This window comes from Arachis stenosperma, chromosome 8, assembly GCF_014773155.1.
Source record: "Arachis stenosperma cultivar V10309 chromosome 8, arast.V10309.gnm1.PFL2, whole genome shotgun sequence".
In the NCBI taxonomy this organism is placed as follows: Eukaryota; Viridiplantae; Streptophyta; class Magnoliopsida; order Fabales; family Fabaceae; genus Arachis; species Arachis stenosperma.
The window spans coordinates 21927573-21949728 of NC_080384.1; the positions used below are offsets into that span (position 1 = coordinate 21927573).

The 22156-nt window shown below is 27.1% G+C and overlaps 2 protein-coding genes across 2 annotated transcripts; both read left to right on the forward strand.

Moving 5' to 3' along the window:
- Window positions 1-4716: 4716 nt before the first annotated feature.
- Window positions 4717-7055, forward strand: LOC130945597 (uncharacterized). The gene is made up of 6 exons (XM_057874306.1): window positions 4717-4881; window positions 5024-5260; window positions 5971-6180; window positions 6308-6400; window positions 6477-6575; window positions 6672-7055. The coding sequence occupies exons 1-6, from the start codon at window positions 4717-4719 to the stop codon at window positions 7053-7055; spliced, it is 1188 nt and encodes a 395-aa protein (XP_057730289.1).
- Window positions 7056-10557: 3502 nt separating this feature from the next.
- LOC130945598 (uncharacterized) lies at window positions 10558-13166 on the forward strand. Its single transcript, XM_057874307.1, has 5 exons — window positions 10558-10951; window positions 11057-12376; window positions 12467-12671; window positions 12755-12921; window positions 13015-13166. Exons 1-5 carry the CDS (start codon window positions 10558-10560, stop codon window positions 13164-13166), a joined length of 2238 nt encoding a protein of 745 aa, XP_057730290.1.
- The last annotated feature ends 8990 nt before the right edge of the window (window positions 13167-22156 follow it).

Genomic DNA, 22156 nt, shown 5'->3' on the forward strand with positions numbered 1-22156 from the left:
GACAAATCTCTAATACGAACTAATAGCTAACAATTAAACCAACCTAATTTAATTAATTTGTGACATGAATTAAAATTAAGTTGTTTTATTAAATTTTTTGTATGATGAACGTACTACTTTAAATAAAAATAAATGAATACAGACTTGAATCTAAATAGCCAAAATGTTATTCCACCTTCATTTTATAGTAAAGTATATATATAATTGCCACTAAGTTATAACTCAAATGATGTAATCTCTCCTTCTTTTGGAGGTTTTGAGTTCGAGTCTTGTCACATTATTGATAAGATTGAAGACGAGTAATAAAATTTAGTAATCAATAATAAAATAAAAAAGTTCTAATTTAATCTACAAAATAAATGATTTTATCTCTATATTATTTATTTAATTTGTACTTTTTTCTTTAATTTTTTTAAATATAATTGTTAGGATTAATTTTTTTTATCTATAAAGAAGATAAGAATTTTATTAACAGCATTTGATATTTTTTAAGATTTTTATTAATAATAAAATTAATAATGTTAGATAACCAATTTGCCAACCTTAGCTTTTTTTTTAATTTTATTTTATTTATCTCAAATTTTAGATCTTAAATTATAAATTTTTCACCCTAAATCTTGAATTATAACTCTAAAGTATTTGAGAAGAAAATTATCATAAATATACTAAATCATAAAATAGATAAAAAATTTTATAATTAATAACATTTAAATAAATATTCATTCACTAAAATAAAATATATTCAAATATATATTTACTTTCAATTAAGAAAAAAATTATACTAATTTTTTATTTCCTCAAAATTATTTCGATATTTATTATAGTATATTTTTTCATGAAAAATTAATAAAATATTAAGTAAATATATAGTAAGGTTGGTTTGATTTTGGTTCAATGTGCTATTATAACCCATTTAACGTACTTTACATAAAAATAAAAAATTATTAAGATATAAATTATAACTCTTACACTATATATTAATTAAATAACAAGTTGAGTATTTATGATAAAATTCTTTAGCGTATGTAGTATAAAATAATAAAAAAATAAATTATTTTATTGTACTCTCAGAGTACTTAATAATAACTCCATAGAAATGAATAAATATTTGTAGTGTGTAGTAATTGAACTTTGTGCTGGAAGAGAAGAGAGTGAATCTGTCAGGAAGAGAGAACGTGATGAGAGTAATATCAACATCACAAAGAATAGAAAGTTCATAAGCTTTCTTGATGAGGCCATTCTTCCTCTTAGAGAATGTAATTTGCCTGTTTGTTATGTTCTCAATCTTCTTGATGGGAACTTTCATTCCCTCCATATCTATCACCTTTATTCTTTTACTCTCTATGTGTATACAGTTGTTTACAATGAACGAGAGAATGTTGAATTGACAAAGTTAAGTATATGTGTTACCTATTAGGCGGCGATAGATGAAAAAAGTATGCAAGAAAAGAGGAAGAAACATGGGTTGAGATTTTGTCTTTATCAGACCAATTAAACAAGGTGACGCCATAAAAGAGAAGGAACTAACCAAAATAAAACTATGACGGTTTATATGCTCATAAATTAGTACTCACCCGCCGATATCTGTGTTGTTTTCATATTTAGATGATGGGGATCTTAAAGTGAACATCATCTTCATCTAAAATTTATTTGGTGATAGTAATGGAAGAAATTTAAACTAAAATTTTATTAGTATCAGTATCAGGCCAGTTAAATAAGGTGACACCATAAAGGTGGAAAGAAACTAACTATTAATTAACGTAAAAGTTGTTAGGGTTAATTTTTTTATCCATAAAAAATATAAGAATTTTATTAATAGCATTTGATATTTTTTAAGATTTTTATTAATAATAAAATTAAATTAAATTAATAATGTTAAATAACTAATATGCCAACATTAATTTTTTTAATTTATTTTATTTATCTCAAATTTCAGAACTTAAATTAAAAAATTTTCACCCTAAATTTTAAATTATAACTCCAAAATATTTGAAAAGAAAATGATCATAAATATCCAAATTATAACGTCTGTAGTTAAAATGATTAAAAAAAGTAAATCATTTTATTGTACTCTCAAAGTACTTAATAATAACTCCATAAAAATGAATAAATATTTGTACCTCCACTACCACAAAAACGGAGTCTAACCACTAAATTTTAACCACGAACACTGAAACGTGATAAAAATAAATGAACGTGTCTTATATTTAGCACGAAACATTGTCACAGTGGCTAAAATTTAACATTTTGCCACAAACAATATTTATCGTAACCTTTCAATTTAAAGTTTATATTCCTCATTATTTTAGTAAAAGTGTTTTTTCTCTTCTCCTAAAAATAAAAATCAAATTATAACCTCTTCCCTTACTTCTTTCTGTTTGTTTTCCATGATCAATTTATAATATTTTTTTAAATATCCTAACATCAACACATATTTATGAAATTAAATTTAAAAATATAAAAAAAATTAGATAAAACAAATAATTATAAAAATAAAAGTTATATTCTAATAATTAAGTTAATTATAAAGATAAAATTTATCTAACTAAGATAAAATAATTTGGATAGGTAATAAAAAATTAGTAATTTTGAAGTAAAAAAAAATTTCAGTAAATTTTTTACAAAAAATAAATTATTTTATTATTTGTTAAATTTAAATAATTGAAGATAAGTAAAAAAATTAGTTTTTTATTTATATAATTTAGTACTCACTACATATATTTGTGAGTACTGTACTCTTATTATATGTATAATTATTTTTTTAAAAATTATTTTATGAAATTATAAATTAAGTTTTTTATTTATACTATTATTTAATTAGAATATACTATTAATTATTTCTTTTATAATTATTATTGTAGATAAATATTAATTTTACTGTATGTTTTATTATGTTAGTATGTAAAGAAAAATTAAATTTGTCAAATACAATAGCAAGTAATTAATATTTAGTACTAATTTTTTATTATATTATTTTTATTTTAATGAATCACTTTTTTATTCATAATATCCTTCGTTTTATTAGGTTACATTTTGTTTCACATAATTTTTTATTTCATTAGTTAATAATAAATAAATTAATTATTTTTATTTTATTTTAAATTTTTATTTATAATATTAATTACATTTTACTTTATATTATTGTAACAAAAATAAAAAATAAAAAATATACAAGCTCAAACTAACAAATCAAATTCTTAATTGAATTTAATCATTAAATGAAAATAAATGAATATCATTTTAAAATAAAATATTTTAAAATATATTATAGATAAAAGTTAAAACGTAAAAAGAGAAAAAAACTCTAATAAATTCCTAAATCGAAGGTATTGAGAATCCTTCTCCTTCTGCTTAAAGACAATACAAAAACTAAAGACAATACAAAAGTTATGAAAAATATAATAAAACTATGAGAAATATAATAAAAGACAATACAAAAACTAAAGATAAGAGGATAATTAGCTATTTTTTTTATTAAACTTATGAAAAATCTGTTAGTAACAACTTAAATTATAGAAGACATCTTTTTTTATTAATTCTTTGAAAAATTTATCATTGACGACTTAGATTAAAAAATAAATTAAAAAATAAACACTAAAAATTACTCTTAATATGGAGTTTTTTAAAGGTTTAATAAACTTTCCATTCCAAGTATTGTCTAATTTTTTTTTACTAAAATATTAATTTTTCTTAGTTTTTTTTTAATCACTCTTTTCACTCTGAACTCAAAACAAAAACAAGAAAAGAAGCACAAAATACATCAAGGGATCAAGCAAAAATTGATTCATCACCTTTCTAATAAATTGATTCACAAAATACAAAATAATGAACTAGTTTAATTTAAAATTCAAGATCGACATAAATTCATATCTGAATTAAGTTGTCAATCTTACTTGTAAGAAAATTAATACTAATAAATTAATGATTATGTACTCACTTCTATAAAAGTTCTTAATTTTATTAAGTAGTAACATAAACGAATGTGTAAAATTTATTAAATAAATTTTATAATTTTTCTTATAAAATTAAATTTTAAATATGGACTTAGTAATTAAAATTTAACAAACATTAAATTTTTTAGGTAAAAATATTTACAAAACCGAGTTAATGTATAACTCTTACTATTGTTTCGTGCAAAATAGGAAAATAATTAAATTATAGTGCATCGTTTGAATCATCATTCACATGTAGTGAGAAATTGTGAGGGTCATATATTTATTAAAATGATTTTTACGTTATTTAATATTATTACAAAAATTAAAGATAAAAATATATAGATTAAAAATTAAAAATTAAATTTCTAATCGTATTTGACCGTTAAAAAATAAATAAATAAATAACTATTGTATTAGAAATAAATTAATATAAAATTTATTTAATAGATAATAAAAAGTAGAATTAAAAAAAAAATTTCAAAATAAAAAAAAAAAGGTAAAAAGACGGCAACAACAACCATGACTATTCTGAATATTCAAGATTTAAAATTTCAAAGTGCGCTTAATTTTTATTATACCCTTTGGCGGAAACTTAAGATAACCACCCATCACTCTGTTCACGTCTTATTTTGAATCTGTTACTCTATAGCACGTGAAGGTACTTCCTTTAACACGTTATATGAGTCGTCTCATATGACAACATTCTCCAAATAAAAAATACCGAACAATTTTTTTTCTTCATTTTAGTGTTATTTGTTAGTTTGTTTTGGCAAATTTTTTCATGAAGCAAAAACGTAATAGTTCAGGAGAGACCCTTCTAGCAGAACTTCGACAACCACAAAATATCAACAGCAATGAAGAATTTGCAGAGGGTTTGGATGAAATAAATCTCGACCAAGGGGATGCTGGATCTTTGGGTATAGACATGACGAATGAGCGTGATATAGTGACTGCACTCACTAAAAAAGATCATAACGACCCTTTAGTTGTGAATGTCAAAGGTAGATGTAATTTCAAATTTTTACGTGATTTTTTTATGTTCTAATCTTTGATTTATTTCTTTTATTCAATGTTGCATTCGTTTATAGACACTTCTGCCGAAGAAATTTCGCAAAATGAGTGCCATTCAAGTTTGGTATTTGAAAAAGGAAGAAAAAGTCATGATGGAACTTGATGGCCATGGACAAGGTCGAGATAATGGCGCAAATTTATTGGTACGGTTTCTGGGTTTAATGGCCCGTAGAGCAACGCTGTGTCCAATTTTAATTCAAAGATGGGATCAGATGCCTGAAGACAACACAAAAAAGCAGTGGAACTATATTGAAGTAAGTATGTATACTTTAGAAAAAACTAAAATTTTTTCTGCCTTTTAAAATTTACCTTTATCTTTTTAATCTATGCGCCTTTTCATTTTTAATGTTTAGTTTTGTTTAATTCTTATATTTTTTCATTTAATTTCCTGTATATTTTTTTGATTTCTCTTCTGTGATTTTGGAATATGATAATATTATATTAGCTTGAAAATTTTGATATGTCTTGTACTCATAAACTATTTAGATATCATGTTTTCAAAAGATGTGAGTTATGCAAACATTAAAAAAAACAGCTTAAGAATAGTTAATAAAGAGAAAATTTTCGAAAGAGTACTACTTGAAATAGACAAGATAAGAGGATTGGATCTGGTATTAAATAAGAGTGATGATACCTTATTTAAATTTGGTTGTATTGTTGGAAATACAAACAATGTTGATAAACTATGAGTGTTTTGAAAAATGCATGCTGGCTAGCTTGATTAATAGTATTTGTACGTTTTAAAAAAGAGATAAAATGAGATGAGGATATTAATGTTATTGGGAAAGTGCATGTATCTGGCTATATTTTTATTAGGTCTATTTTAAAAAATTCATTGTGTAGAATTGGTTTGTTTTTTCACTCATTAGGTCTGTTTTTTATTTTTTATTTTTAACTTAAAATGTTAAAATAAGTAAAGGGATGAACAATATAAATTTTAACATTATGTATAAATATTTTGAAGGAAAACTTTGAGTTTGATTATGCTGCTGGCATTAAATGGGCACTAAAGACATTGGGTGATAAATGGAAAGCCTACAAATATTCGTTACGGAATATTTATTTTTATCCTAATAAAACAAAAGAAGAAATTCTAGCAACTAAGATTGATTCAGATATACCTCCTATTGAATGGGCGGCTTTTGTGCATCACTACACAAATCCTAAGACAAAGGTAATAGAATAATGTTTCTTTTAGTAGTACTACTGTTATATTATTATTATTTTTTTTATTACAGCTATCTTTTTTCTTGTATTTTTATAACAATATTACCTTTATTTTTTGTGATTATAAATTTTAGAAACAGTGCTTGCAAAATAGAAAAAATCGAGAGAAGCTTCATGTATCACATGCTGGTGGTAGTAAAAGCAATGCTAGAAGAGCAAATGAAATGGTATTTTAACGTTTATTCCTATTGTATTTGTAGTTGTTCTAAAAAAAGCGTTGATAATGTAACTGTCTTATGATAGGAAAAAAAGTTAGGAAGACCTGTATGTTGGAGTGAAGTTATTCTGTCGACTCTGGTGAAGAAGAATGGAAATTATGTAAATGGTAGGCACATTTTAGCGGTAAGTTATTATGTTATTTGTTTTAGTTTAATGTATAATTTAATTTTATAAATTAAAACTTGGTATACACTAATCTAATTTTTTTTTCTTGTGTAGGAGCAAATATTAGAGCATTTGCCTGAAGATCAAGAACGTGCTGCTGCTGAAGGAGTACCTTCGAAAGTGTTAGCTCATCCTAATGATGCAATTAGAAAGGTCTTTGGTTCTGAAAATGTAGGGCGTGTGCGAGGTTTTAGTAGTGTTGTATGTCCAGTAGGTTTTGGCAAGTCTAAGCGTATTTTTGGATTTACAACCGAAGAAGTCTCCAGCAACGTATCTGAGCAGCATGTGTTAAATTTAGAAAAGAAGGTTGAAACATTAGAAAAAAAGTTAGACGGATATGAAGAAACCAAAATTCAATTGACAGCTCTGCACAAATTTTTATCATCAAAATATGGCGATGAAGTACCTAGTATGTCTGGTGATATGTCAGACATTTAGTTAGTATAGTTAATAAATAATAATTAAAATTTTAAATATATTTACTCTAGAACATGTTAGAATTTTAATTATTTATGTTAAAATTTTTCTTATTTTTTATTGTATACAAATTTAGACTTGTCATATTATTATTATTATTATTATTATTATTATTATTATTATTATTATTATTATTATTATTATCTTTATTATATTTTTTATTAAAAAATATTAAATATTATATATTTATAAAGTTTGACTTACGTTATTAATGATATATACGTAAATATAATTTTAATTTAATAAAATTGTTCAATGAGTCACGGTCAAATTAAAACGAAAGCTACATATTATGACACAATAAAAAAGAAGTTAAATACAGAAAAAAATGTAGCAAATTAGTATAAATTAGCCACGAATGGAATATAAAAACCAGTGCACGTTAGCTACAAAAATAGCGTGTTTAAATAACCCGGCGTTAGCCACGCAAAATATTGTAGCTGAAAAATCCGGCCTGCACAAATTAGCTACAGATGAAGTGTGGTAGAATTATACTTTTTAATTTGATAATTTTTATTTTGCCACGATATTAAGTATGGGTAATGATATACGAATCGTGGCTCTTTGAAGGTCTCCACGGTGTTTAGAATTGTGGCTAGTAACTCCAAAATTGTGGCAAATTGAAAATGCAACCCCCTGATTAGGCACAAATATTTTTTCGTGGCCAATGTATAGTTGCTACCATTATCTTGAAGTTTAGCATGATTTTTTCTGTGGCTAAACCCCTTGTTTCTTGTAGTGCTCAGAGTAATCGAACGTTGTGCTAGAAAAGAAGAGAGCGGGTCTACCAGAAGGAGAGAACGTGATGAGAGCAACATCAACATAACAAAGAACAGAAAACTCATAACCTTTCTTGACGAGGCCATTCCTCCTCTTAGAGAATGTAATTTGCCTGTTTCTTATGTTCTCAATCTTCTTGATAGGAACCTTCACTCTCCCCATATCTATCACCTTTATTCTTTCACTTTCTGTATGTACAGTTGTTTACAATGAACAAGAGAATGTTGAATTGACAAAGTTAAGCATATGTATTACCTAGATAGTTGAAGAAAGTATGCAAGAAAAGAAGAAGAAACATGGGCTGAGATTTTGTCTTTATCAAACCAATTAAACAAGGTGATGCCAGAGAAGAGAAGGAACTAACCAACATAAACTATGGCGGTTTATATGCTCATAAATTAATACTCACCACCCGGAATTGTGTTATTTTTGTATTCAGAAGATGAGGATCCCAATGTGAACATCATCTTCATCTAAAATTTGTTTGATGATGGCAATGAAAGAAATTTGATCTGAGATTTCATCAGTAGTATCAGTATCAGGCCAGTTAAATAAGGTGACACCACAAAGATGGAAAGAAATTAACCATTAATCAACGTAAAAATTGTTAGGATTAATTTTTTTATGCATAGAAAAGATAAGAATTTTATTAATAATAAAATTAATAATGTTAAATAACGAATATGCCAATGTTAATTTTTTTAATTTATTTTATTTATCTCAAATTTCAGATCTTAAATTAAAAAATTTTCACCCTAAATTTTAAATTATAACTCCAAAATATTTAAAAAGAAAATGATCATAAATATACTAAACTATAAAATAGATAAAAAATTTTATAATTAATAACATTCAAATAAATATTTATTCACTAAAATAAAATATGTTCAAACATATATTTACTTTCAATTAAGAAAAAAAATTATATCAATTTTTTATTTCCTCAAAATTATTTCGATATTTATTATAGTATATTTTTTTTCAAGAAAACATTAATAAAATACGGTAAAGTTGGTTTGATTTTGATTTAGTTAATTAGTAGTAATTACATATATTATCATAGCTTTTTTTTTCTTGTTAATCACATTATTTCTCATTTTGAAATATCAAGAACTAATTTATTGTGGATCTTAACTCTATTTAAAGGGTGATAACATTTCAATGGATTTTGTGGTTGTTGTTCTTTTTAATCCCAGTTACTTTATTATTTTTTTTTTATTAAAAGGGATCCTGTTGCTTAGAATTTTGGACTCAAGACAATTTTTTTGTTTAAAATAGTTGACTCAAAAAAATAACAAAAAAAATTTTAATTAACTCTTTTATACATCTAGACAATACAAAAAAAGCTAAAATATACTTATTCTAGTTACTTGTAAACCCGTAAAAGATAAAAATATGTACCGTCACACACAAATAAAAATCACAAAACTTAAACATTTTTATTAAATGTTGAAAAGGAAAAAGAAAGTATCAATTAGTAGAGCACAAACATCAAACCTTTCAGTATATATCAACGGAAGATGCTCACGTGTTCTGTTGTAGGCGTCGAGTGAACTGTTGCAGTTTTTTTTAAAGAAAGGGGGCTTAACAGCCCCAAATAAAAAAATAATTACAACTCATAGACAAAACAGGATAGGATAGCCCCTGTCAGCAGTGTTGTCAGAACCGGACCGACCCGGCCGGTTGGACCGGAAAACCGGTGAACCGGTGCCATAACTGGTCCGGGTGAGTAATCTGACCGGACAAGGAGTCGAACCGGAAAGACCCGTATTGAACCGGCCGGGTTTGATCAGAACCGATGAACCGGCGGATTTCGTTTAACCCGGACCGGTTCGAAAATTAATTTTTTTTTGTTTTATACGTTGGAAACGACGTCGTTTCTTTATTAAAAAAAAAAAAAACTTGCTGCTGAGTGCTGTAACTTGTAAGCCGTAACCCTAGCCTCCATCCCCTGTTTCACACTTCCCCTTCCCATTCCCAAACTTTGAGAGACCACCATGACACCATCACCATGAGAGCTGAGAGCTGAGAGATAGAGAAGTGCGCCACTCACTCAGCCCCGTTCAGCTTCAACCAGCACGGCACTCACCTCACCACCGCATCCAGAGCAGTGCGCCACTCACCACCGCCAAGAAGGCAGAAGCCCGTCCACGGTCCATCATCGCCTACTGCTCGTCGCTCTTCTCTGCTCGTCGCTCCGGTCACCCTCGTCTCTGCTCGTCGCTCCGGTCTCCCTCTTCTCTGGTCTGGTCTCTGCTCGTCGCTCCATTCCTCCAGCTCCAGGGTTCAGCCGTCCAGCCAGGTAAGTAACTAAGTATTTTTAATTTTTTAATTTTTTGAAGTTAATTGATTATTGTAGATTGATTATGTATGTTGGTTACTTGGTTCTGTTTGATTTGTGTTAGAATTTAGATTGTTGGTTGTTCAAATAATTTTAGGTTGTTGATTTCTGTTTAATTTAGATTGTTGATTTCTGTCCAGATGAGAACATGAACAAGACCACATATTTTTCTGTTTGATCTCTCATTTCTTGATTTATTTTTTTATTTCTTTTCAGTTTGTTGATTATCCATTGTTGGTTGCTGTTGTATATTAATTAGTAGTTAGTGCCTTAGTGGATTGTTGTGTATTATTCTTGGAGATTAGTCATTTAGTCTTGGATCTGGTTGATTAGGAATTTAGGATGGCTTCATCAAATACACCATCAGAAACACCAACTTCTCAGGAACAAGGATCAACTCCTGATCCTTCAATTGGAACCCAAAAAAATAGTAACAGAGGAAAAACTGATCCTGCATGGGGCCATTGTAAACAAGTTTTGGATAAAGAAAAAACTGCTTTGGTATGTATTTATTGCGAGAAGCTTATTAGAGGTGGAGGAATTAACCGGGTTAAGCATCATTTGGCTGGAAAAGGCGGAGATATTGAGGCATGTCGAAAGGTGCCAGCTGTGGTGAGACACCAATTCAATCAAAACATTGAAGATCTTCGAACCAAGAAAAGGAAAACTCAAGAAGAATATGCAGAAAGTTATGGTGCTTGTGATGACGTTGAAAGGGAATTTGATGAGATTGAACGTAATGAGATGTGACAACAACAAGCATCAAGAATTCCAACACCTAGCTCTAGAAAGGGAGTTGGAAAACAAGTCAAGGGATTACAATCCTTTTTTCCACCGGCAGCAACACCTGGAGCTCAACCAAGTATTAAAAGTGTTCTCCAAAGCAAAGAAATTGTGGAGAAGTGTGATATTGCTATTGCAAGATGGATGATGGATGCCTCTGTGCCATTCAATGCGGTTAATTCAGCTTATTATCAGCCGATGATTGATGCTATTGCAAACATGGGTGCAGGGTATAAAGGGCCTAATTACCAAAGAGTTCGTGGATATTTGTTGAGTAAATTGGTTGAAGATGTAAAGAAGATGATTGAAGGTTATCGTGTGATTTGGAAACAAACTGGATGTACTATCATGGCTGATGGATGGACTGATCGTTGTAGACGTACTTTAATTAATTTCTTAGTTTATTGCCCTAAAGGAACTGTTTTCCTAAAGTCAGTTGATGCTTCTCATATCTCGAAAACTGCTGAGGCTTTGTTTAAGTTGCTTAGGAATGTTGTGTTATTTGTTGGTCCTGAGAATGTTGTACATGTAGTGACGGATAATGCTGCAAATTACGTTGCTGCTGGAAGGTTGTTGGAATCGGAGTTTCCTAGATTGTATTGGTCTCCTTGTGCGGCACATTGTATTAATCTGATGTTGCAGGATATTGGGAAGTTTGTGGAAGTGACTGAAACTGTGTCACAAGCTTCAATGATTACGAAATATATCTATAATCACTGCCATCCTTTGTACTTGATGAGGCAGCTCACAGGCGGCCGAGAAATACTTCGTCCAGCTCCAACTCGATTCGCCACTAATTTCATTGCTTTGCAAAGTATTTTGGCTCAAAAGGATGCATTGAGAGCTATGGTGACATCTAGAGAATGGACAAGTTCAGCTTACTCTAAAGAAGCCAAAGCAAAAAAGTTTGTGGATCAAGTCTTAGATTCTAAATTTTGGAATCAATGCACTGATATTGTTAAGCTTACGGAGCCACTTGTTCATGTATTGCGTATTGTGGATAGTGAAGATAGAGCTGCAATGGGTTTCCTTTATCAAGCTATGTATAAGGCTAGGGAAGACATGGTGAAGAGGTTTCAAAAAAGAAAGAGGGTTGTTGAACCTTATTTGAAGATTTTAGATTCACGTTGGGATTTACAACTTAAAAGAAACCTTCATGCTGCTGGTTATTGGTTAAATCCAGCTTTTCGATTTAATTATGCAGAATTTGACAAGCACAAAGACACAATTTCTGGCCTACTAGATGTGATTGAGAGGTATGCTTACGGTGATGCTGATTTGATTACTAAATTGACAAGTGAGAAGAGAATATTTAAGAATGCTGAAGGAGACTTTGGGAGACAGTCTGCAATACGTGAGCGAAGCACTGTGATGCCTGGTAAATTTTGTATTAAAATTAGTTTTTTATGATTGTGATATGTTTAAGATTTGATTTTTATGATTGTGATTGTTTTCTTTTTATGTTAAGATCAATGGTGGGAATCTTATGGATGTGGAGCACCAAACCTGCAAAAGTTAGCAATTCGTGTTTTGAGTCAAACTTGCAGTTCTTCAGGTTGTGATCGTAACTGGAGCATTTTCGAACACATTCACTCAAAGAAAAGGAATCGGTTAGAGCATCAAAAGCTTAATGATCTTGTTTATGTTCATTACAACTTAAGGCTACAACAAAGGTACTTTTTTATTATTCTTTCTTGAAGGCATTATTTAAAATTTTTAGTCATAATAAGAATAATCAAGTTAATTGATAATATAGGAACCGAATGAGAAAGCAAAGTTATGATCCAATTTGTCTTGATGCATTTGAGGATCATTCAGAATGGATAATGGAAGATTCACCACCAGTTTTAACTCCTGAAGAAGTTGATGCTTTACGGAATGATCTTGCAAATATGTCTCTTCAATCAACTTTAGATGATTTGGGTATGTTGTTGTTAGGAATGATTTTGTAATGCTTTAACCAAATGTTTTGCCGTATTATTGATTATGATTTGTGAAACATTATTGAAATGCTAGATGAATTGAATCTGGAAGATGATCGAGATGATGGTGAAGCTAATAATACTTCTGTGGAAAATGCAAATCAGAATGAAACCAATCAGGATGTAGCTCCAGATTTGTTAGATGAAGAAAGATTTCCAGACTTTGAAGTTACTCCTTGGATATAATCCATGAATTGTTGTTTTCATTATGTTAAATTGAGTTGTTCATGTAATAGACTAATAGTACTAAATTTTATGTTTATTCTCGTATTACTACTTATTTTTAGGATTTGAGATTTAATGTTTGTTAAAATATTATTGGAGATATGTTTTTTAACTTTTAATTTTTAAGTTTTTAGCTATTTTATACATTTTACTTATGTGGGACCGGGTTAACCGGTTCAACCAGTGACCCACCGGTTGAACCAGTGACCCAGTGACCCAGTAGCCTGACCGGTTCGATCACCGGTTCGGTTCTGACAACTATGCCTGTCAGTGGCGGAACTTGAAATAAAATTTTGGGGGGCCACATAGAAGATAATTGTCAAAATGCTTTTGATATAGACCCCATTTAAGATAAGCTCGTCTAATCTCATCTTTCTGGTTTTGGTGATATTGCCAAATTTAAAGTCGTTTTTCAGGATCTCGTTCCAAAAAATTAAGGTCAAACTCATCAGATGTAACTTTTTGAACTTTTAAAATTTGTATCTCACTTTTTTCGCGATTCATTAAAGTAAAAAAATTATCTACATGTGTTGATATTGTAAAAATTATATGTTCTCCTTCTTAAATATTAGCCTTTCTCTTAAAAAATGCATCAATTCTTTGATTTTTTTTATTATTATTTTATATAAAAATTTGAATATATATCCTGTAGAATATATAAAGAAGAAGTTAGAAGGACAAATATTAAAATTTATAATATTTATTGAATTTTTTAAATCAATTTATACAAATACAATAATATTAATACTTATTGAATATTCTATTATTTTTTATCATATAAAAAATTAAATTAAATAAATAGTAAAATATAAAATAATATTAAATTAAATAAATAAAAATATCTAATTTTTTATATTTAAACTTAAAGGTAGAGAGAGTGTTGCTTATTAAACTTATTGGGTACTTTAAGTCATAATAAAGTATTTAAACCAATTGAATTATTTTTTATCTTTTAAAAAAGTACTACTAATTTTTTTATAAAAAGTTTGGGGGCCATGGCCCCCCTTGTCTGAACTAAGCTCCACCACTGGCCCCTGTATCAGCTAGAATTTTATGTGTTTTTTTTGCGATGCAGGTATTAAATTATTAATGATCATCAAGGATATGGACACATGATAACAATATTAGCCTTTTGAGTTAAGAATGTAAACCCTTCCGAGATTACTCTAGACATATAAGTGAAAGTTATGGTGATTTTACTAGTTATTTTAATGATTATATACCATTGTACAAATAGAAATTATGTAAACTAGTTTCCCTTCATTGATACGATTTGGCATCTTTTATTAGGTCTCAAATTTAGCTATTTCTTTTCATTATCCAAAAAAACAAAAACTATAATAAGCACATAAGAAACTGCCATTCTTAATATTTAATGTGAATAACTTTAAAGTGTGAACGGTCATGTCTTTAAATTTGTCTCAATGTAAAGCAGACGGCCTTTAAATATTATAGTATGGTATAGTATACTGTTCATTATTTTATTATATTTATAAATTTAATTTTAATATATTAACAGTATAAAATGTGTTATACAATTGTGTAATTATATTTGTTATTTTGGATGATTATTCGTATCGTTAATAAAAAAAATAGCTATTTTTTGTTAAAGTTATTTTTTATTGTACAATGTATCAAAATTAAATTTTATATTTATTAGTAATACTAGTTAATGCTACTAGCAACTTTTGAAGCTAAGATTGAAGCCTATTTTAAAATATTGCCATGCAAGACTATATTATTACCTCCTGATTATAGATCCTTTAAGAGATGCGAAGGCGTCAAACACCACACAAGAAGAAAATTAGTTCAAAAAATATAAATAAAATCCAGTCAAATCTCACTATATAATTTTAGTAAGAGAATCTTACTTTTGGCGTTCTTGTGGTGGAAGATTAATATATTGCTCTAAAATTTCATCAAAGCTTCAAAACATAAAAGAGAAGTGAGTTATGCATGTGCTATTCTAATACATCTAACGCTTTACATAAAAATGAAAAATTATTAAGTGCTTTAAGTATAAATTATAACTCTTACACTATGTATTGATTAAACAACAAGTTGAGTATTTATGATAAAGTTCTTTAGTGTTTGTAGTTAAAATGATTAAAAAAAGTAAATCATTTTATTGTACACTCAGAGTGCTTAATAATAATTCCATAAAAATGAATAAATGTTTGTACCTCAGAGTTATTGAACGTTGTGTTGGAAGAGAAGAGAGCGGGTCTGCCAGAAGGAGAGAACGTGATGAGAGCAATATCAACATCACAAAGAACAGAAAGCTTATAACCTTTCTTGACGAGACCATTCCTCCTCTTAGAGAATGTAATTTGCCTGTTTCTTACGTTCTCAATCTTCTTGATAGGAACCTTCACTCTCCCCATATCTATCACCTTTATTCTTTCGCTTTCTGTGTGTACAGTTGTTTACAATGAACGCGAGAATGTTGAATTGACAAAGTTAAGCATATGTATTACCTAGATAGTTGAAAAAAGTATGCAAGAAAAGAGGAAGAAATATGAACTGAGATTTTGTCTTTATCAGACCAATTAAACAAAGTGACGCCAGAGAAGAGAATGAACTAACCAACATAAACTATGGCGGTTTATATGTTCATAAATTAATACTCACCCACCGGAATTGTGTTGTTTTCATATTCAGAAGATGAGGATCCTAAGGTGAACATCATCTTCATCTAAAATTTATTTGGTGATGGTAATGAAAGAAACTTAATCTGAGATTTTATCAGTATCAGCATCAGGCCAGTTAAATAAGGTGACACCACAAAAGTGGAAAGAAACTAACCATTAATCAACGTAAAAATTGTTAGGATTAATTTTTTTATCCATAGAAAAGATAAGAATTTTATTAATAGCATTTGATATTTTTTAAAATTTTTATTAATAATAAAATTCAATAAAATTAATAATGTTAAATAACTAATATGCCAACATTAGTTTTTTAATTTATTTTATTTATCTCAAATTTTAGATTTTAAATTAAAAAATTTTCATCCTAAATTTTAAATTATAACTCTAAAATATTTGAAAAGAAAATGATCATAAATATACTAAACTATAAAATAGATAAAAAAATTTATAATTAATAACATTCAAATAAATATTTATTCACTAAAACAAAATATGTTCAAACATATATTTACTTTCAATTAAGAAAAAAAATTATATCAATTTTTTATTTTCTCAAAATTATTTCGATATTTATTATAGTATATTTCTTTTCATGAAAACATTAATAAAATATGGTGAAGTTGGTTTGATTTTGAATTAGTTAATTAGTAGTAATTACATGTATTATCATAGCTTTTTTTTTCTTGTTAATCACATTATTTCTCAGTTTGAAATATCAAGAACAAATTTATTGTGGATCTTAACTCCATTTAAAGGGTGATAATATTTCAATAGATTTTGTGGTTGTTGTTCTTTTTAATTCCAGTTACTTTGTTTTTTTTTTTTTATTAAAAGGGATCCTGTTGCTTAGAATTTTGGACTCAAGACATTTTTTTGTTTAAAATAGTTGACTCAAAAAAATAATAAAAAAATTTTAATTAACTCTTTTATACATCCAGAAAATACAAAAAAAAGCTAAAATATACTTATTCTAGTTACTTGTAAACCCGTAAAAAATAAAAATATGTACCGTCACACACAAATAGAAATCACAAAATCTAAACATTTTTATTAAATGTTGAAAAGAAAAAAGAAAATATCAATTAGTAGAACACAAATATCAAACCTTTCGGTATATATCAACTGAAGATGCTCACCTGTTCTGTTGTACGACATGAAACATTTCATTTCAAAAATTGTAGGCGTCGAGTGAACTGCTGCGGTTTTTTTTTTAAAGAAAGGAGGCTTAACAGCCCCAAATGAAAAAATAATTACAACTCATAGACAAAACAGGGTAGGATAACCCTTGTATCAGCTAGAATTTTATGTATTTTTTTGCGATGCAGGTATTAAACTATTAATGATCATCAAGGATATGGACACATGATAACAAGTGTTAGCCTTTTGAGTTAAGAATGTAAATCCTTCCGAGATTACTCTAGACATAGAAGTGAAAGTTATGGTAATTTTACTAGTTATTTTAATGATTATATACCATTGTACAAATAGAAATTTTATAAACTATTTTCTGTTCATTGATACGATTCGGCATCTTTTATTTGATCTCAAATTTAGCTATTTCTTTTCATTATCCAAAAAATGAAAATTATAATAAGCCAGTTTGAAGTTTGAACCGATTATAAAGCACATAAAAAACTGCCATTCTTAATGTTTAATGCGAATAAATTTAAAGTGAACGGTCATATCTTTAAATTTGTCTCAATGTGAAGCAGACGACCTTTAAATATTATAGTATAGTGTAGTATACTGTTCATTATTTTATTATATTTATAAATTTAATTTTAATATATTAATAGTATAAAATGTGTTATACAATTGTGTAATTATATTTGTTATTTTGAATGATTATTAGTATCGTTAATAAAAAAAATAGCTATTTTTTGTTAAAGTTATTTTTCATTGTACAATGTATCAAAATTAAATTTTATATTTATTAGTAATACTAGTTAATGCTACTAGCAACTTTTGAAACTAAGATTGAAGCGTATTTTAAAATATTGCCATGCAAGACTATATTATTACCTCTTGGTTATAGATCCTTTAAGAGATGCGAAGGCGTCAAACACCACAGAAGAAGAAAAATAGTTCAAAAAATATAAATAAAATCAAGTCAAATCTCACTATATAATTTTAGTAAGAGAATCTTACTTTTTGACGTTCTTGTGGTGGAAGATTAATATATCGCTCTAAAATTTCAACAAAGCTTCAAAACATAAAAGAGAAGTGAGTTATGCATGTTCTATTCTAATACATCTAATGCTTTACATAAAAATGAAAAATTATTAAGTACTTTAAGTATAAATTATAACTCTTACACTATGTATTGATTAAACAACAAGTTGAGTATTTATGATAAAATTCTTTAGCGTATGTAGTTAAAATGATTAAAAAAAGTAAATCATTTTATTGTACTCTCAGAGTGCTTAATAATAACTCCATCAAAATGAATAAATGTTTGTACCATAGAGTAATTGAACGTTGTACTGAAAAAGAAGAGAGCGAGTCTGCCAGAAGGAGAGAACGTGATGAGAGCAACATCAACATCACAGAGAACAGAAAGCTCATAAGCTTTCTTGACGAGGCCATTCCTCCTCTTAGAGAATGTAATTTTCCTGTTTCTTATGTTCTCAATCTTCTTGATAGGAACCTTCACTCTCCCCATATCTATCACCTTTATTCTTTCACTTTTTGTGTGTACAGTTATTTACAAGGAACAAGAGAATGTTGAATTGACAAAGTTAAGCATATGTATTACCTAGATAGTTGAAGAAAGTATGCAAGAAAAGAGGAAGAAACATGGGTTGAGATTTTGTCTTTATCAGACCAATTAAACAAGGTGACGCCAGAGAAAGGAAGGAACTAACCAACATAAAACTATGGCGGTTTATATAATCATAAATTAATACTCACCCCCGAAAATTGTGTTGTTTTCATATTCAGAAGATGAGGATCCCAAAGTGAACATAATCTTCATCTAAAATTTGTTTGGTGATGACAATGGAAGAAACTTAAATTGAGATTTGTTAGTATCAGGCCAGTAAGAAACTTAAACTGAGATTTTGTTAGTATCAGACTAGTTAGATAAGGTGACACGACAAAGATGAAAAAAATTGACCATTAATCAACGTAAAAATTGTGATTGTTTATACGCTCGTAGATTAATATTTACTCTGGAATTTGTGTTGTTTTCATGTCAGAAGATAAAGATCCAAGTGAACATCATATTCTTCTAAAACTTGTTTGGTGGTGGAGATGATAATGAGTAATGCGCCAACTGAAAAGATCATTAGCAATTAGCACTAGAAATTAAAAAATTAGCACGCACGAGGAATTTGCCTGGTTCTGGATATATGAATTTTGTTTTAATTTTTTCACGATTTCTTTCCATCCGTGAGCTAAAAATTAATCTGTTTTCGTTCATAAGAAAAATTTTCGATCCGAATTAATAACTAACAATTAAACTAACCCAACTTAATTAATTTGTGATATGAATTAAAATTAAGTTATTTTATTAATTTTTTTATGGACCTACTACTTTAAATAAAAATAGATGAGTACGAAGTCAAATCCAGATAGCGAAAAATGTTACTCCACCTTTATTTTATAGTAAAGTATATGTATAATTGCTACCAAATTAAAACTCAAATAGTATTATCTCTCATTCTTTTCTTGAAGTCTCCCGTTTCAGTTTTATCACATTATTGATGAAATTGAAGATGTGAAAGAGAATTTAATAATAAATAATAAAATAACAAATTTTAATTTAATCTACACAACAAATGATTTTATCTCTATATTATTTATTTAATTTGTACTTTTATATTTAATTTTTTTAAATATAATTGTTAGGATTAATTTTTTTATCCATAAAAAAAATAAGAATTTATTAATAGCATTTGATATTTTTTAAAATTTTCATTAAAAATAAAATTAAATAAAATTAATAATGTTAGACAAGCCAACATTAGTTTTTTTAATTTATTTTATTTATCTCAAATTTCAGATCTTAAATTAAAAATTTTGTATCCTAAATTTTAAATTATAATTCTAAGATATTTGAGAAGAAAATAATCATAAATATACTAAACCATAAAATAGATAAAAAAATTTATAATTAATAACATTCAAATAAACATTTATTTACTAAAATAAAATATGTTCAAACATATATTTACTTTTAATTAAGAAAAAAATTATATCAATTTTTTATTTCCTCAAAATTATTTCGATATTTATTATAGTATATTTCTTTTCATGAAAATATTAATAAAACACTCTGTAAATATATAGTGAGGTTGGTTTGATTTTGTTTTAGTTAATTAGTAATAATTTTATATATTATCATAGCTTTTTTTTTTGTTGGTCATAATATCTTTCAGTTCAACATATCAAGAATTAATTTATTGTGAATCTTAACTCCATTTAAAGAGTGATAACATTTCAATAGATTTTGTGGTTGTTGTTCTCTGTAATCCCACTTATTTTGTTTTTTTTTTTAATTAAAAGGGTTCTGTTGCTCAGAATTTTGGGTTCAAGATAATTTTTTTTATTTAAAATAGTTGACTCAAAAAATAATAACAAACTAAATTTTAATTAACTCTTTTTATACATCCAAAAAATTCTAAAAAAATGCTAAAATATACTTAGTCTAATTATATGTAAAAGATAAAAATATGTACCGTCAATCTGTCACACACCAGTAAAAATCACAAAATCTAAACATTTTTATTAAATGTTGAGAAGGAAAGAAAAAATATCAATTAATAGAGTACAAGCATCAAATCTTTCAGTATATATCAACAGAAAATATTCACGTATCTAGTTGTACGACACAGAACATTTCGTTCCAAAAATTGTAAGCGTCCAATGAACTGTTGCAATTTTTTTGGTAAAGAAAGGGGGCTTAACAGCCGCAAAAGAAAAAAAATTACAATTCATAAACAAAACGGGATAGGATAATCCTGTAAAATTATCATCAGCTAGGATTTTATGTGTTTTTTGCGATGCAGGATATAGTGTTAATGATCATCAAGGATATGGACACATGATAATAGTGTTAGCCTTTTGAGTGAAGAATGTAAATTCTTCTCAGATTATCCTAGACATAGAAGTGAAAGTTATGGTAATTTTACTGGTTGTTTTAATGATTATATAGTACACCATTGTACAAATGAAAATTTTATAAACCATTCTTCGTCCATTGATACGATTTGGCATCTCTTATTATGTCTCAAATTTAGCTATTCTTTTTCATTATCAACAAAGTAAAAATCATAATAAATCCGTTTAAAGTGTAAACCGGTTATAAGGCACATAAAAAATCGCTATTCTTAATGCTTAATGCGAATAACTTTGAAGTGTGAACGATCAAGTCCTTAAATTTGTCTCAATATAAAGTAGACGAACTTTAAAAATTATGGTATGGTATAGTATATACTCATTATTTTATTATATTTATAAATTTAATTTTAATATATTAATAGTGTATATAAAATATTTTATATAATTATGTAATTATATTTATTATTTTAAATAATTATTCATGTCATTAATAAAAAAATAACTATTTTTTATTAAAATTATTTTTCATTATGCAATGGATCAAAATTAAATTTTATATTTTTTATTGTGTAAACTTATGAATGTATTATTATCTTACCTTTCTTAACTGCGTTCGCTCTAGAGTTAATATGCTGGCCATATTCAGCCTCACAAAGTATAGTGATTTCACATGGTCACCTTCGAATATCCTAAAAAAATTGTGAGAACCAATTCAATGGTGGACATGCTATGCTTTATTTCTTTTCTTAACCAACATAATAGATTCTAAGTAAGCATAGAGTCTAAATATATGTTTGGATTGACGTTTGTAAATAAAAGTTTGTATAAAATTAATTTTATAAAATTAATTTTGATTGAACACGAGTTAGTATTAATAAGTTTATATTTGACAACTTTTATATAAAATAGATTATAATAAATTAAATGTTATTTGAATTATATTATTCAAAATCAAATAAAAAATTATTAAAAAGAATATAAATTTAAATATTATTTTATATTATCTTATTATTTTATTTTAGATATTTAAATAAATTTTAATATTCTTTTTATAATAATTTCATTCTTTTTTAGTATTATTTTAATTATAATTTTTAATTATTTATGATTCTAATATTATTTTCATATTACTTTTTCTATTTAATTAAATATTTTTAATAGAATTAATAGAATCACAAAACAAAATAAAAAATTTCATAAGAAAAGAAACAATAAGAGCAGTAAAAAAATTCATATAAA

Bases quoted from the DNA above. Each gene is read 5' to 3' on its own strand.
- LOC130945597 (XM_057874306.1), top strand. From the start codon at position 4,717: ATGAAGCAAAAACGTAATAGTTCAGGAGAGACCCTTCTAGCAGAACTT. The intron at 6,401-6,476 runs GTATTTTAACGT...GTCTTATGATAG, and splicing joins CTAGAAGAGCAAATGAAATG to GAAAAAAAGTTAGGAAGACC. The intron at 6,576-6,671 runs GTAAGTTATTAT...TTTCTTGTGTAG, and splicing joins ATGGTAGGCACATTTTAGCG to GAGCAAATATTAGAGCATTT.
- LOC130945598 (XM_057874307.1), top strand. From the start codon at position 10,558: ATGGCTTCATCAAATACACCATCAGAAACACCAACTTCTCAGGAACAA. The intron at 10,952-11,056 runs GTAATGAGATGT...TTCCACCGGCAG, and splicing joins GGAATTTGATGAGATTGAAC to CAACACCTGGAGCTCAACCA. The intron at 12,377-12,466 runs GTAAATTTTGTA...TTTTATGTTAAG, and splicing joins GCGAAGCACTGTGATGCCTG to ATCAATGGTGGGAATCTTAT.